Source organism: Candida dubliniensis, chromosome 1 (assembly GCF_000026945.1).
Source record: "Candida dubliniensis CD36 chromosome 1, complete sequence".
NCBI lineage: Eukaryota > Fungi > Ascomycota > Pichiomycetes > Serinales > Debaryomycetaceae > Candida > Candida dubliniensis.
The window spans coordinates 1,922,428-1,937,231 of record NC_012860.1 but is presented as its reverse complement, the minus strand read 5'-3'; the positions used below and the strand labels follow the sequence as shown (position 1 = coordinate 1,937,231).

General features: G+C 35.4%; 10 protein-coding genes across 10 annotated transcripts, besides 1 other annotated feature; 5 read left to right on the top strand and 5 right to left on the bottom strand. All coding sequences in view use genetic code 12, as the record gives it.

Annotated features, from left to right (window-relative positions):
* Window positions 1–374: 374 nt before the first annotated feature.
* Window positions 375–842, bottom strand: CD36_08200 (meiotic induction transactivator, putative; the record flags this gene model as incomplete). The annotated part of the gene is made up of 1 exon (XM_002417421.1): window positions 375–842. One exon carries the CDS (start codon window positions 840–842, stop codon window positions 375–377), a length of 468 nt encoding a protein of 155 aa, XP_002417466.1.
* Window positions 843–1,170: 328 nt separating this feature from the next.
* Window positions 1,171–1,746, top strand: CD36_08190 (calcium sensor protein, putative; the record flags this gene model as incomplete). The annotated part of the gene is made up of 1 exon (XM_002417420.1): window positions 1,171–1,746. One exon carries the CDS (start codon window positions 1,171–1,173, stop codon window positions 1,744–1,746), a length of 576 nt encoding a protein of 191 aa, XP_002417465.1.
* Window positions 1,747–1,909: 163 nt separating this feature from the next.
* CD36_08180 (cell-cycle-regulation mbf subunit, putative) lies at window positions 1,910–4,114 on the bottom strand (the record flags this gene model as incomplete). The annotated part of the gene is made up of 1 exon (XM_002417419.1): window positions 1,910–4,114. One exon carries the CDS (start codon window positions 4,112–4,114, stop codon window positions 1,910–1,912), a length of 2,205 nt encoding a protein of 734 aa, XP_002417464.1.
* Window positions 4,115–4,541: 427 nt separating this feature from the next.
* Window positions 4,542–5,315, top strand: CD36_08170 (pre-mrna splicing factor, putative; the record flags this gene model as incomplete). Its single annotated transcript, XM_002417418.1, has 1 exon — window positions 4,542–5,315. The coding sequence occupies one exon, from the start codon at window positions 4,542–4,544 to the stop codon at window positions 5,313–5,315; it is 774 nt and encodes a 257-aa protein (XP_002417463.1).
* A 276-nt stretch (window positions 5,316–5,591) lies between these two features.
* CD36_08160 (fad synthetase, putative) lies at window positions 5,592–6,519 on the top strand (the record flags this gene model as incomplete). The annotated part of the gene is made up of 2 exons (XM_002417417.1): window positions 5,592–5,824; window positions 5,901–6,519. 2 exons carry the CDS (start codon window positions 5,592–5,594, stop codon window positions 6,517–6,519), a joined length of 852 nt encoding a protein of 283 aa, XP_002417462.1.
* A 143-nt stretch (window positions 6,520–6,662) lies between these two features.
* On the bottom strand, window positions 6,663–7,487 carry CD36_08150 (mitochondria-nucleus communication, retrograde regulation protein 1, putative; the record flags this gene model as incomplete). The annotated part of the gene is made up of 1 exon (XM_002417416.1): window positions 6,663–7,487. The coding sequence occupies one exon, from the start codon at window positions 7,485–7,487 to the stop codon at window positions 6,663–6,665; it is 825 nt and encodes a 274-aa protein (XP_002417461.1).
* Window positions 7,488–7,923: 436 nt separating this feature from the next.
* On the bottom strand, window positions 7,924–9,249 carry CD36_08140 (conserved hypothetical protein; the record flags this gene model as incomplete). Its single annotated transcript, XM_002417415.1, has 1 exon — window positions 7,924–9,249. One exon carries the CDS (start codon window positions 9,247–9,249, stop codon window positions 7,924–7,926), a length of 1,326 nt encoding a protein of 441 aa, XP_002417460.1.
* Window positions 9,250–9,320: 71 nt separating this feature from the next.
* Window positions 9,321–9,623: a mobile genetic element.
* A 296-nt stretch (window positions 9,624–9,919) lies between these two features.
* CD36_08130 (copper transport protein, putative) lies at window positions 9,920–10,408 on the bottom strand (the record flags this gene model as incomplete). Its single annotated transcript, XM_002417414.1, has 1 exon — window positions 9,920–10,408. The coding sequence occupies one exon, from the start codon at window positions 10,406–10,408 to the stop codon at window positions 9,920–9,922; it is 489 nt and encodes a 162-aa protein (XP_002417459.1).
* Window positions 10,409–11,113: 705 nt separating this feature from the next.
* CD36_08120 (conserved hypothetical protein) lies at window positions 11,114–11,755 on the top strand (the record flags this gene model as incomplete). Its single annotated transcript, XM_002417413.1, has 1 exon — window positions 11,114–11,755. The coding sequence occupies one exon, from the start codon at window positions 11,114–11,116 to the stop codon at window positions 11,753–11,755; it is 642 nt and encodes a 213-aa protein (XP_002417458.1).
* Window positions 11,756–12,036: 281 nt separating this feature from the next.
* CD36_08110 (eIF-2B GDP-GTP exchange factor, putative) lies at window positions 12,037–14,247 on the top strand (the record flags this gene model as incomplete). Its single annotated transcript, XM_002417412.1, has 1 exon — window positions 12,037–14,247. One exon carries the CDS (start codon window positions 12,037–12,039, stop codon window positions 14,245–14,247), a length of 2,211 nt encoding a protein of 736 aa, XP_002417457.1.
* Between the last annotated feature and the right edge of the window lie 557 nt (window positions 14,248–14,804).

Below are 14,804 nucleotides of genomic sequence, written 5' to 3'. Positions count from 1 at the left end.
CTATTCTTCACAATGTAGTACCTAGTATCTCTTGGATATTTCTTTTATCTTTTCAGTACCTAATTGAATTGAAAGTTAAAAGGATGATGGACTTTGATAATGTGAGGAGTTTAATAGGTAAACACCGGATGACGAAAACTGGTTTTATTGTTATTTTTTTTTTCTAACTTCTGAGCCAGGGAAGAAAAGAAAAAGGGCAAAAAAAAAAAAAACTGAAAAACACAACTAGGTCGTGTACTCTGGAAAACTTATTCTTCCTTCTACTTTTAGTTGTTTGTAGAGAGATTTGATAATAAATAGGGTTTGTATATTTACAAGATAAACCAGATTTGTTTGAAGTATATGCTGTGCTTAAAACATGTGAAAAAGCTCTATCACTTGGTGTTGGATTCAGGTTCTAAGTTCAACTCAGGCATTCTCATGATAACTTTTTCTTCATTATTAGCAATTTTCTGGATTTCTTTTAAAATTTTTGAGTCCTTCCATTTATCAGGTAGTGGAGTAATCTTGTAGTTTTTCGTTGCCCAATAATAAATATCCCAATCGGCTTCATCGAGTAATTTGTCATATTCGTCCAATTCTTCCATGGTCATTGTTTTCAAATACTTATCAGCAAACCTACTCAATAGCAAATCACTTTCCAAAATACCCCTCTTTCGCGATTGGTACAATAATCTGGCTCTTTTAACTTCAATAGTTTCCCCGGTTCTGACAATTGGTTGGATTTTCAATTTGATTTCTGTATCTATTGGAGGATTTTGAGGCTTTCCATAATTAGCAAAAACAAGCAGAGATTGAGAAAATGATCTCTGGGAAATAGCACGACAGGACTTACTTAACATTGTTTATTATAGTTGAAATGACAAATCTGAAAGTATAATCCCAACGTTCTCCAACTCTTTTTTTTTTTCAACTTTTTTTTACCTTGTTGTCCTTGGTGGATTTGTAAATGTCGTGTCCTGGTGGAGAACTCATACAGTTCAAAAGTTCTCCAATGTTACCAATCTGTCTAGTAAAGTTGTGTGTGAACTCACTATTTTTTCTACTTCTTTTTGGGCTCGTTTAAAACGTATCATCAATAGGTAAATAAAAAGATATCAGGATTTCGGTTTTTTTTTATTTATTCGTTGTATAATCTTCCACATCTATATTACTTCTTACTATAGCAGCATGGGGAAAACAGTTTCTAAATTATCAAAAGATGATTTGAGGCAACTTCGACAGGCCACGTATTTTGATAAACGTGAATTGCAACAATGGTACAAAGGGTTTCTAAGAGACTGTCCGCTGGGGCAATTATCCGAAGAAGAGTTTGTGAAAGTGTACAAGCAATTTTTCCCATTTGGCGATCCAACTGATTATTGCCATTATTTGTTTAGAGTTTTCGATTTGGATAATTCAAAGTATATTGATTTCAAAGAGTTTATAATTGCATTGAGTATAACCAGCAGAGGCACAGAGGAGCAGAAAATCAACTGGAGCTTTAAAATGTATGATTATAAAAAGGAAGGAAAAATAGGTTATAAAGAAATTTTGCCCATCGTGAAGGCTACTTATAAAATGGTTGGACCGATGGTGGAGTTGCCAGACGATCAACAAACTCCCGAGGCTAGGGTAGATAGATATTTCCAGTTATTGGGCAAGGACAAAAATACCGACAAATTGGATTTGAATGACTTTAAAAAATTGGCCCAACTAGATTCAGGAATAGCTGCAGCATTAAACTCCTATCTGGGTTTGGTATAGTAGAAGAGGTATAGAGAACCATACAACGCAATACACGGTGCTTTAGAAACACATTTCAACAAGTTGACATGGATTAAGCTAATAATAATATACAAAATAAACATACAAAATAAAAAAAAGGAAACGTTTGTTTTTTTTTTTTTCTTCCAGGTTGTAAAATTAATTACTGTTGTCCTTCCACCGCTTCTAACAAACCGTCTAAAAATTCATCAACTTCGTTTACACCAACATTTGTACATATACTGACAACTTTTTTGAACTTAGAAGTCAAGTCACTATAGTCGACCAAAGTTTTCAATTCTTTCTCTAATTTTCTGTTGATCTCTCTGTAAGCCTGTATTCTAGCTTTTAGTATTGGTGTTGGCTGTAACTGATTCAATAAATAGTCGCCAGCCTTTAAATCTTGCTCTGGTTCTTTGCCCTCTTTTAATTTGTCAAATACTTGAGGTATTATAAATGGAGCATCGGCATCATACTCTTTGTTCTCATCTATTTTCTCATTCAACTCTTGCTTTGATAGAGCTAGCTTATCTGTGACATTTGCAACTTGCAATTTCAAGTTGTCCAAATTCACCAACTTTTCAGTTATTTTTTTGGTGTTGAAACGATTGTTAGCAGTGACAATGGTGGCATCATGAAGAGCTCTATCTAATTGTTTGATCTGTTCTCTTTTGGAGTTCAAAATGTTTTCGTATTCAACATTAGTATTGGAAAGCAATTGCTGAATGCTATTGAATATTTTACCGGACGATGAACTTCCTTCCCGATCTATCATCTTGGGGGTCGTTACCACTTTGGGACTTTCTGCTTCTGGTAGTTTTTCACCCCCAATTTCCAACCTTTTATTCAAAAACTCCAAGCCAGTAGATATCAAATCAAATATTTGATCATCATTTTCGACTGAACCCAAGTCCCTGATTATTTCAAAATCAGAGGGCTTTGTACCACGTTTATTTGAAATGGATGTGTCAGCGCCCAAATCCACTAAAACTTTAATAAACCATTTTGAATCCTTTTCTATAGCCAAATGCAATGCCGTGTTGCCATCTTCATCCTGTGCGTTGAGTATGTTGGCTCGGAAATCTAGCAAGTTCTGGTTGTTTTCGCTTATGATGTACTCTAAAATCTTGGTGGTGTAGAACTTAAAGCTGTCGTTCTTATCAATCTGTAACGTCAAATGGTGCAAGACTGTTCTTTTTCTTTTGTCTAACAACCAGATGTCTGGGTACAACCAATTGCTAAGGATTTTGGTGAAGTTACCTTTCTCCATGGAGTTTGTTACCTGAATGCAGGAGATTAATGGAGACTCACCTGCATTGTTACCTCTGATTGGTGAATTCAATTCCAATTCAATAAACGCAGAGACTAAGTTCAAAGATGCTAGAGTTGAAGCAAAATGCAATGCAGTTTGACCTTTCAGGTCCAACGGAATGTCTATAATCGTCTCCAACGTATACCTTGACAAAGCGTCTGCAAATGCAAGTTTTACCTCCTCAAACGAAATCCCTTCGGGCTTTTCATCATCACGTTTAAACACATCTCCTAACTTGACTTTGATGTCATTAGCAATTTCAGCATTGTTGTCATCGATGATTACAGCCGGCAATGTGAATGGGTAGTTTGAATTCTGTGATATCGACGATGCTATGAGTTTTTGGCTTACTGCTCTCCCATTGGAAAGCAAATCTTTTTTGGAGCTTTTATCCAACTTTTGTTTCTTGGAAGGAGAGTCCAATATATCGCTATCACTGTTGGCATCATCCTCATACAATCTTTTGTTCGCTTTAGGCAATTTGTTGAAATCATGGACATCAACTAAAAACAATTTCTTTGTTATTTCATAAACATCAAACTTCAAAGCCAAATTAACAGCTCTATCATATGGTATCCATATTCCCTGGAGAAAAGTATTTTGGTGCTTTCTTAAATCTAAATACTGTGGGGTATTGCTGGATGATCCAAAGTACTCTAAGTTTGATAATATCTCGTTGTCAAAATAGTTATTAACTTGGCTTGCTGACAATAAATCCAATTTAATTAAAATTTGAAATAATTGAGTAATATTAACAAACGAATCTTGCACTCTTCTTAAAACTATAATTTCATTATGACTTTTGTTGTCTAATTTGAGATCCTTGTTGTTGTTATTGTTGCTTTTGTCAGAATCTAGTTTCAATGTTAACTGAATGGTTTTCACACCAGAGTATATTGATGAATAAATTGTTGACGATACAGCGCAGTTGTTGTTGTTATTGTTCTTGTTGTTTCTATTCTTATTGGTATTGCTACTGTTGTTAATGTGGGTCTCTATTAATTTTTGTTGAATTGACTGTGTTGTCAAATCACCAATGTGTATTGGTGAATCCATGGCAAACCAGTGTTTATGATGATCACGTTCAGCTCTTTCTGAATGAAATAAGTGTGAGAATTATGTTATTCGGTTTCTTATCTTTTTTTCTTCTTCTTCGTTTCTTCTTTTCTTTTTTAAATTTGAAACTGCTGTTGTGAAAGACGAAAAGACTTCTCTTCTATAAAACTAAGATAATTGTTGATAATTATTAGAATTTTTCTATATTCCGTTTTTTTTTTTTTGTTGCCATTTTGTAATAAACGCGTTGTTCACGTGCACGCATTTTTTTTACGTTTTTGGTGAAATTCGAATGAATGAGCGAGGGAGAGAAAAAGAAATGTCTTTTACGACATTTCGACATGATGAGAAAGACAAAGGATAATTTGTACAGAAAAATTGAAGGTGGCACTTTTCCTAGTATGTACACATTTCTTTAATCACAACAATGGATTACTCAGGACGAGTTAACTCCAAGAAGGGGGCTGGTGGAATAGCAAGTAATGAAGATATCAATATCCAGACAAAACAGCGAGTGCAGGAATTGTTATCCACTCATGTTTTGGATATAGACAACGATCCTTATGTTTTCCGAAACCACTTGGGTTTGCTAGAATGCAAGTTGTGTCTCACCACACATATCAATGAATCTTCATATATATCCCATTTGGGTGGTAGAAAGCATCATTTGAACTTGGAGCGAAGACGGATTTTAGACGAGAAGCAGAATAAACAGAGAGAGTATCAGTTGAGTTCTCAAAACATTTTGAGCATCAATAACATAGAAAAACGATCGTGGAAAAAGATAGGCAAGCCTATTTACAAAATTACCAAGATTAGAGATCCAGAAACCTTACGTACTGGAATCTTAGTTAATATTAAGTTGCCGAAAATTACAATAAAAGAGCCAATGTTTAGGATTATGTCATATTATGAGTTGACTTCGAAAAATCAAAATAATTGTCGAAACTTTATTGAAAAATACAAAAGCGATGATGCTGATGAAGACGATGGTGATGATGACAGTGATGATGGTGATGAGAACAAGTATCAGTATCTAATTGTGTCTGCGGAACCATATGATAATGTTGCAATTGTGATACCTAATAAACATGAAATTGATAAACCTCTAGAAGAAGACAAAATGTCCGATAGTTATTGGTGGTATTGGGATAATGATACTAAGGAATTCTTCCTACAGTTCTTATATAAACTGCACTGATATAATACATAATGGATTCCTTCCGAAATCGAAATTAGCTTTCTAAGAGGGAAAAAAAAAAAAAAAACGGAACGATAGAAAGCATCATGTGGTAGTGTAGCTCAGTTTTCTTTTCTATTTATTTTTTTTTTTCATCTACTCTTTAGGTGGTGATTTCATACAGATTCACTGCACTAATGAATTTTTCGATTGTCGGTATTGATATTTCTTGAAGAAAAAAAAAAATAGACACTTTGTCCCCCACACAACTACAAACGCTGAAATTTAACATCAGGTATGACAAACCAACATCTAAGAGATAACCAGATTGGATTTTTGCAAAGATGTTCTGAATGTTTTCTGATTGTGCAGGACTTTTTACATGACAGACTGCATTGTGATATTCTGAATGGTGTTTGGACGTCAGATACTCATAGGAATTACCAATTTGATCCAGAGTTAAGAGACTCTGTCAAATCAAAAGTGGTTCTCAGTATGGAGAAACTAGAAAGTTCCATAGACTTACATGGGTATGTATTCATGGTTTTTCAAAAGAAATGCCGCACAAGCAACTTTACTTCCTCCCAATACTAACCTAATGCTTAGTCTACAAGAAATTGCAATATCATATAATGGAGGAAAAGACTGTCTTGTAATGTTGATTTTGTTGATGGCGACTATCCACAAGAAATTCTCTTCCTCAGAAATGAATAATCCTTCTGTGAATATTTTGCCTCCTGATTACAAACTTGACTCGATCTATATTAATTCCGAAACACCGTTTCCCCAGTTGGTGGATTTTATCACTTCGTCGACTGAGTATTACCATTTGAATCCAATAATTATACAAAAATCGTTAAAAGATGGTTTTGAATACTATCTAAATGAAGTCAACCCAAGAGTAAAATCAGTGGTCGTTGGAATTAGGCATTCTGATCCGTATGGAGAGACTTTGCAATACGAACAAATGACTGACCATAATTGGCCCAAGTTTTTACGAATTCATCCAATTTTACATTGGAACTATGTTGATATATGGGATTTTCTTATTGGATGTGATGTCAAATATTGTGAAATGTATGATCAGGGATATACTTCTCTTGGTGGTATTAATAGCACTGTTCCAAATCCATTACTAAAATTACCGAATGGCAAATACCAACCAGCATATATGCTTAGAGAAGATGCCGATAATAATGAGCGGTTAGGTAGAGTTAAAAAATAGAAGTAACAATAGAAACCTTACATTACTGCTTAGGGACTGTAAATCCCACCACTACAATCAAATAATATAAAATGAAATGAAAATAGACAAATGATTATAGAAAATAGAAAATAGAAAAATAAACACTTTACTAGTCAGGGCTTTTATCCACTTGTACTTCCTCGTCTTCCTGATTTACTTGTGGATGCACTTTTGATCAACACATTCTTGAAATACTCTTCGGAACATGGGCCAACCCCTATTTCTCCAAGTGCCTTTTCTGCACTTGTGTAACCAACTCTAATAGGGATATTCCCCTTCAGTCTATTGGAAGTTTTTAGTTCCAAGGTCTTTAATCGCATAATTAGTTCGACCTCTTTTCTATTATTTTCGTCAATTAAGTTTTGCAAATACTGCAAATACTCCACAGACTTGGTTAAAATTTGCCCTTTATTTGGTTTCCCATCCTTTGTACCTGAGTTTTTCATCGAGTCTTCATCTGGGCTATTCTCTTTAGCTACTTTAGTGCCTGCTTTAGTATTACTATCTGTATTACTTTGGAAGAATTCTGAGGGTATCAATGTTAGTAACTCCTGGATTTTATCATTGATGTTATCCCGACGCTTCCTTTCGTTACCAACATCTTTATCATTCTGATCATCATCATCCTCATTGTCACTTCCTTCACGTGATTTGATGTGTGTAGAGTTCCTTCTGGATTGGGGCTTTGATATTCCTCCATTTCCATAGCTACTACCAATTCCTACTCCTGCATTGTTGAGTGACTGTGATAACTGTTTCTTCACATCTAGTGAGCCACTCAATACTGAATCATAACCCTCTTGTTTTATATTTATACTTGGGATTCTGTTGTCGTTTCGTTGTGCTGATTGTACATTCGGTGTGTTTGTAGACTTATTGAAGTCAGTATCGTATTGTTGGTTATTGTCAACCAGATAAGTATCATAAAACTCCCCAAATTGAGACATTCTAAATATGAATACAAGAGTGTCTGAGTTATCTAATTGTATAAAAAAAATCTCAATGACACAGTTGGTAGTATTTATTAATATCTAAGGTTGCCAGTAGTTTAGTAGATATATAAAGCAAATTGTTTGGTTATTGAAGCAACAACAGAAAACAAGGGGGGGAGGGGGGTAAAAAAATAAAGAAGCAGAGAATTTAGACCGAATACAGAGAAAAAAAAAAAGATACTCTATAGTTTACTATTAGATTGATATATATATATATACATGCATTGTCGTGTGCGTATCTACAATAAATATGAAAACGACTCAGAAGTACTAGATCATGCAATAATTTACATTATACTTCAATTGGTGGAACATTGGAGACTAATACTCATTATCTACAGATTATATTCATCACCATCACCAAAAACATACTCTCCTTCGCTGCAACAGATTAATAATTGTTTAACATAAAACTCTTGTGCTGTACACCGTGTTCAAGTCTGTCTTTTAATCGGTTGTATTCCTTTTCAAAATACTCCATTCTCATGTTGTCTTCTGGAGTATAAATTGCGTTATTGCTATTATTAAAGATCAGTTTTCCATTCTTCAATCTATCATACTCGTTGTACACAGTTTTCAAAATGTTTAGGGTTTTAACATCCCCTGTGAACCCTAATGAATTCATTCTGTGATATCTTTTGTGAAATTGGTTCAAATTGGTGTTTCCATAATATACCCAAACAAGACGTAATATCAAATTATAAGTTTGTTGGTTGACAGCAATTGTATGAAAAGTGAAATCTTTCTCGATCAAATCAAATAATGACATCGCCAACTGTCCTTGGTTGAACTTGAAAGCCAAACAATCTATTATCTCGTTGAATATAATGGGTAATGTTATTACATCGCAAATGGGGTTTTCAGGTGATAATCTTGATTGCACTTCGACATTATTAACGTACTCTTCGTGTACGTCCAGCCAACGGTTGTTGTCTGTTGGCCGAAACAAATGCTGCACAAATATTTCTTGCCTCATTTGTGCTAGCTTCACTGAATCTGTGTCATTTGTGTTTGATTTTCTAGTTTTCTTGCCCACACTTTGCACCTTTTCTGCAAAATTGTTTAGGATTGTTTGAGCAGTTTGAAATAATTCATCAGACGACTTATATGTCTTGAAATGGGATATAGTTGGCGATAACGCAACAGTGCATCTGGAAGTTAGCTCGCCCCTAAGTTGTTCCTTTAGTGACGAAATTCTATCCTGTTCCGAATCAGAAACAGATGATTGTGTTTTCGTCTTTCTGCCACGATCCAGTGTACCACCATACTTTGAAAATAAAGCCTCAAAATAATCCACTTGACTTCTTTTACTGATAGGACTCATCCTCTCTATTTCTTTGTAATTTGGGTTCTTTTCGTAAGCTTCTTTGATAAAGTTGCTTAGTTGTTGAAAATCCATTGGCTCGGAATCACTCGATGACTCCATCATACTTCCAATTGGAAGTTGTTCCGAGCTTTGGTTTTGATCTTTTTGTTTCCCCACTAAAGTATCTTCATCAAGAAGCTGACTAAGATCGTATGCAAGTCCCCCAAACGATTTTTCTGTAGCATCTATTTCTTCAGGCATCTTGGGAGTTGTAGATACTTGTTGTCTTGCTTGCTGAGAATCTACACTCAGGTGATTCCAACGAATACATGCATAGTTTTGGGAAATACGTCTATTTGTAACAAGTAATCTAGTCCATTTGGACGGCAAGAATCCATTTGGGGACTTCATTCTAAAATGTGGTGGTTGTATGTGATTGCAAGAAGGTACATGTAAAACGACCCACAAATTTTTTTTTTTTTTGAACAGACACACCTAGACTGCGTTAGGTAGTGCTGAGGATAAATATCCTATGACATTGGAAAATGCAACGTATCCAGCCAAAGCAGAGGAGATAGCGGGTAACACCCAGCGGGGAACGTGGTGCGCAATGTCGAGAACAACAGTATATAAATAAGTAGTTTTTCCCAGGTGTAATTTGGGTCAGGTATAGAGGGCGGACGAGGCAGGCAAGAACCCAATTACAACACGTTATAGTAGTAATATATATGTTAACCAAGCTACACGAATATAACCGCTCGCAAGCGCTCACATACAACTTGTCATTTTTTTTTTTCAATCCTGAGGAGAAGAGAACGAGAAATACTATGCAACAAATGTTTGACCTAAAGAGATGCAATCATTGTAGGTCCTGTGGAACTGTAGTTGATCTTCCACCACAACTTTGAATCTACGGCCACATCATTGTGCAATGGTTTTAAAAAACTATCTTTAGATATATTGCTTTGTCAAGAATAAACTGTCTATCTATTTCATGCAGCGGCGATCAAATTGCTTGCTTCTCTTTAAAACCATTTCCATTCGTAGTTCTCTGGCATATAGTTTCATTTTACAACAAGTGCTAGTGGCAAGATAAACTTCTCGATGAACTGGATTCACTGGGACACCCCCATAGACAGTTACCTATACCAGCACCGACACCAACAGCTAACATATACCATCCATTATAAGTCATAAACACCAACATCAACCAAAAAGAATAAATCACTTGAAAACCATACAAAGCTCCTCTTTTGATTTTGAATCTTTTTTCTTGTGTTGCTGTTGAAGTATTGGAAGCACTCAATGTTGCCAATTCGTTTCTTTCCCATTTACTGAACCATGCTTTGACAAACTCGTATAATGCTCCCAATAATACAATGGCAAGGAGTGACATAACAAAACCCGTTTCTGTCTTAATATGCCACCATTTAAATACAATACAGGTGTTCTTCCAATCCCAAGTGAAAAGCATGTTCATGGAGCATCTGTCTTCCATTCCAGGCATATTGTGTTCTATATTTTGATGGGTAACTGCGGATGCGACATTGGTGTGGTGAGCGTGATCCATGCTTGGCTGAGTTTGGCAAAGAGAAGTTTGAAAATACTTATGCTCTTGAAAGAACCTCAAAAGAAATATAAATGCCTTTAAATTATAGAAACTTTGGTTCCTGTTTAATTGTTTACGTGGAGGAATTATAGGTCAGAAAAAAAAAAAAAGAATCCTCTTATTCCCAGGTCCGGGGGATTCTCTGATATAGCCACTCACAGGCATAAATATGTTGTTTACCGATAATAAACGTTTAAGTCACATCAATTGTCCACTTTCTCACTGTCAATAATATTCTAATCAATCCAATTCTTTTCAAGCTTAACTTATCATCTAAAGATCATGACTTCGCCCATCAAATTTACACGTGACACAATCACAACAACCTTTTCGTATTATTTGTTTCTTTTTTTTTTTTTTTCTTCTTCTTCCTGACATTCCATTAATTGGCTGACTAGATGACCGTTGCTATCCGCGCGAAAAAGAAAAAAAGAAAGGAAAAATGAACTCATTTTTCTTCTTTATACTATCGGGGGTTTGAATTCTACAGTCTAATTGTTGTTTCTTTTTTCAAATTCCGATTTTTTCCCTATTATATATGGACCCAGTATATAAAGATCAAGAATTATTTGGTTTATCTTTTTTCTTTATACAAATTCTTCTTTCCCCTCCACTTAAAGGCTTATAGAAGTCAAGTTGTAATCACAAAGCCATCTTAATTCCACAATGAAGATCTTATCCAAAGAAGAAAAAGACGCTCACGTTTCACATATCATCTCTGAAGGTGCCAAAGGGTTGTTTTATGGTGGTGCACTTTCGGTTGGTTTGTACCAATATTTAAAGCACAGACATCCAGCAAGATTTGCAACATTCAATCCAAGTATCAAAGCAGCCATAATTGCCATGCCAACAATTTCTGTGGCTGCCTTTTTTGCCGATCAAGGTTCTGTTGAGTTCGATAGAAAGATGCATCAATCGGAGTATCAGGAAGCTAAATATTTGGAGGAATACCGTGAATGGAACAGATTATCGCTCAGTGACAAATGTTTCACAGTATTGAATGATAATAAATATAAAATTATCATAAGTGCTTGGGCAGGTTCCTTGTATGGTTCTTGGGTCTTGGTTAACAGAGACAAGATTATGGATACCGCACAGAAGGCTGTTCAAGCAAGAATGTACGCACAAGGTATCACAATTATATTATTATTGGGTACCCTTTTGTTGGCCATGAAAGAAGAGGAAATAAATAAGAAGAAACCAAAGCCAATTCCAGAATGGAAGAGAATTATCATGGAGAAGGAAGCTGAAGATAAGCGTATTGCTGATGAAGCCAGTAAAGTCGCCCAAGAAAAGGCTACGCATTAGAAGAAGAAGAAGGTGTTTCTCTTGTTTAAATTTATATGTATATATATTCATAAGTTCAGTTTTTAGATTAATGGTATTTATTCCTTATTTTACAGAATATAAAGTTTAACGATCAGTATGGATTTGAAGTGTAACAAATCTTTTTTAGCATTCTGGTTTTTTTCTTCTCTGTGTTCTATACAGACAGTTGATGGGTGTACCGAGTTCAAAAATTTTTTTTTTTTTTTTTACTATGAAAAATCACATCTTGAAAGTTCTTCTAAGCAGGACGAACAACCATCATGACACCAAAACTGAAAAAGCAAGCAGCTACACAATCCAAATCCAAAAAGCAGAAAGATTTAGTTGATGAGAGATTTCAAGCAATTGTTTTAACAGACTCCTTCGAAACTAGATTCATGCCATTAACAGCAGTGCATCCAAGATGTTTGTTACCATTAGCTAATGTCCCTTTAATCGAATACACTTTGGAGTTTTTAGCAAATGCCGGAGTAAATGAAGTCTACCTTATGTGCTCATCACATGCTGATCAGATTCAAGAGTATATTGAAAACTCCAAATGGATGGGTGATAATTCTCCTTTTAGTGTAACCACAATTATGTCAGTTGAATCGAGATCTGTTGGCGACACGATGAGGGATTTGGACAATCGTGGTTTAATTAGTGGTGATTTCTTATTAGTGTCTGGGGATGTGGTTACTAACATGGATTTTAGCAAGGCATTGCAGTTCCATAAACAGAAAAAAGCACAAGATAAGGATCACATTGCCACTATGGTATTAAATCAGGCTTCGCCATTGCATAGAACAAGATCACAAATAGACCCTGCAGCATTTGTATTGGACAAAGAGACCAATCGTTGTATATTCTACCAAAGTATTCCGCCAGTGGGTGGTAAAAAGACAGGTATATCCATTGATCCAGAGTTGTTGGAGGATTTTCAAGGTGAGCTTCAGGTGCGCAATGATTTGATTGATTGTCATGTTGATATTTGCTCGCCCCATGTTCCCCAAATATATCAGGAAAATTTTGACTATCAGTATCTTAGAAGTGATTTTCTCAAGGGGGTCTTGACATCAGACTTGCTCAAGAAAACCATTTACGCCTATATCAGCAAGGATAGTTCTGAATATGCAGCAAGAGTAGAGAGCTGGAGTACTTATGATGCTATATCTCAAGATATTTTGGCACGTTGGTGTTATCCTTTGGTTCCTGATTCCAACCTTGTTGAAGGTAACTCTTACTCTTACGAACTCAGTAACATTTACAAAGAAGATAAGATTATATTGGCACAATCTTGTAAGATTGGCACTTCAACGTCAATTGGGAGGAACTCTAGTGTAGGGGAAGGCACGCAGATAAAGAATTCTGTCATTGGGAGAAATTGTACCATCGGCAAAAATGTTGTTATTAAGAATTCGTACATCTGGGACAATGCTGTCATCAAAGACAATTCAGTTTTGAATCGGTCAATAGTTGCAGCAGATGCACAAATTGGAAATAATGTTACGTTGTCGCCTGGCTCGGTCATTGGCTTTAACGTGGTTATTGGCAACGACAAAACAATTCCGCACAATGTGAAAATTGTTGAAACTCCAGTTGTTGCAGAGAACGAGTTTGGGGATTTTGATGATGAGACCAACAGTGAAGACGAAAAGCAGCATAAACATAACCACGAAAATGGTAGTGCTGTACCGGTCTTGGCAGTTAAAGATGTTGAATTGGTGGGTGAAGCAGGAAAGGGATTTGCGTATGAGTCTGAAATAGAGAGTAATGACGAAGAGGATGAAGAATTTGTTGGAAATGGCATTTATTCGGGTATAATCTATCAAATTAAGTCTTTGAATGTTTCTGATGACTCAATTGCTTCTGTTAGTAATAAGAAAGTCAAGAAGCATTCTCATAGACGTAGATTGTCTATGAATTCTATGATCAGTGATAATGGAGGAGCATTTGAAAGTGAGGACGGTGAAGAAGAAGAAGATTTTGGCGTAGAAGGGTTAGCCACAGTTAGACGTGCTATTGAAAATAATCATGACATTGACACTGCCTTGTTAGAGTTAAACACGTTGAGAATGTCCATGAATGTCACTTATCATGACGTGAGATCGGTCACCACACAGGCTTTGGTGAATAAGATTGTTGACTTTATAACGACTGGGACCTTGACTCCACAAGAAGCTGCAACCAAGATTTTTAATAAATGGGGGATTATGTTTAAGAGACAAGTGTTTAGTCCAGAGGAAGAAGTTGATTTATTGAATATTGTGGAAGAAAAGATTTCCCTATTAGATAAAGCATACAATCAGATTGTGCTATTTCTTGCTGTAAAAACTTTTTACGATATGGAAGTCGTTGAAGAAGAAAATATTTTAAGATGGTGGAACGATGGTGAAAACGATGAGGTGAGAACATTAACTGCCAAGTTTATTACCTGGTTACAAGAAGCTGACGAAGAGGATAGTGAAGATGAGGATGACGACAGTGAATAGTTATCGTAGATAGTTTATATCTAAACTAAATAATGGATCACCCGTGTTTATTAATATAAATGGCATTAACAAATACATGGTAGTATAATTGTATACTGTTTAAACTTGATTGTCTCTACTAGTCTTGTGTTCCTCAACTGATAACTGGGTTACAACCACACATATACGTTCTCCCTTCTGGTGGTGTATCAGAGTCTATCGATTCAATAATCTATTCATCATTTGAGGCGCAATATCATCAGTCTTGTTTAATATTTTTCAGCCAATCAGTAATTAATTATTTGATGTTGTCAATTTGACGTGAGGCAGTTGTCATCGTATATTTTTTTTTTTTCAAAAAGAAAAAGAAAACAGGTCCTCGTTCCTCCCCGAAAAAAAACAACGAAGGTGATGCGAATAAACGAAAAGACAATGTAAGAAAAATCATCACCACCATATAAATTTTTCATAAGGTGATTTATTTATGTGTTCCACTTTTTATAATTTTTTTTTTTTTTTTTTAATTTGGCAAGGCTAAAAAAAAAACTATATATAAAGAGTTGATTATTCTAGCCATT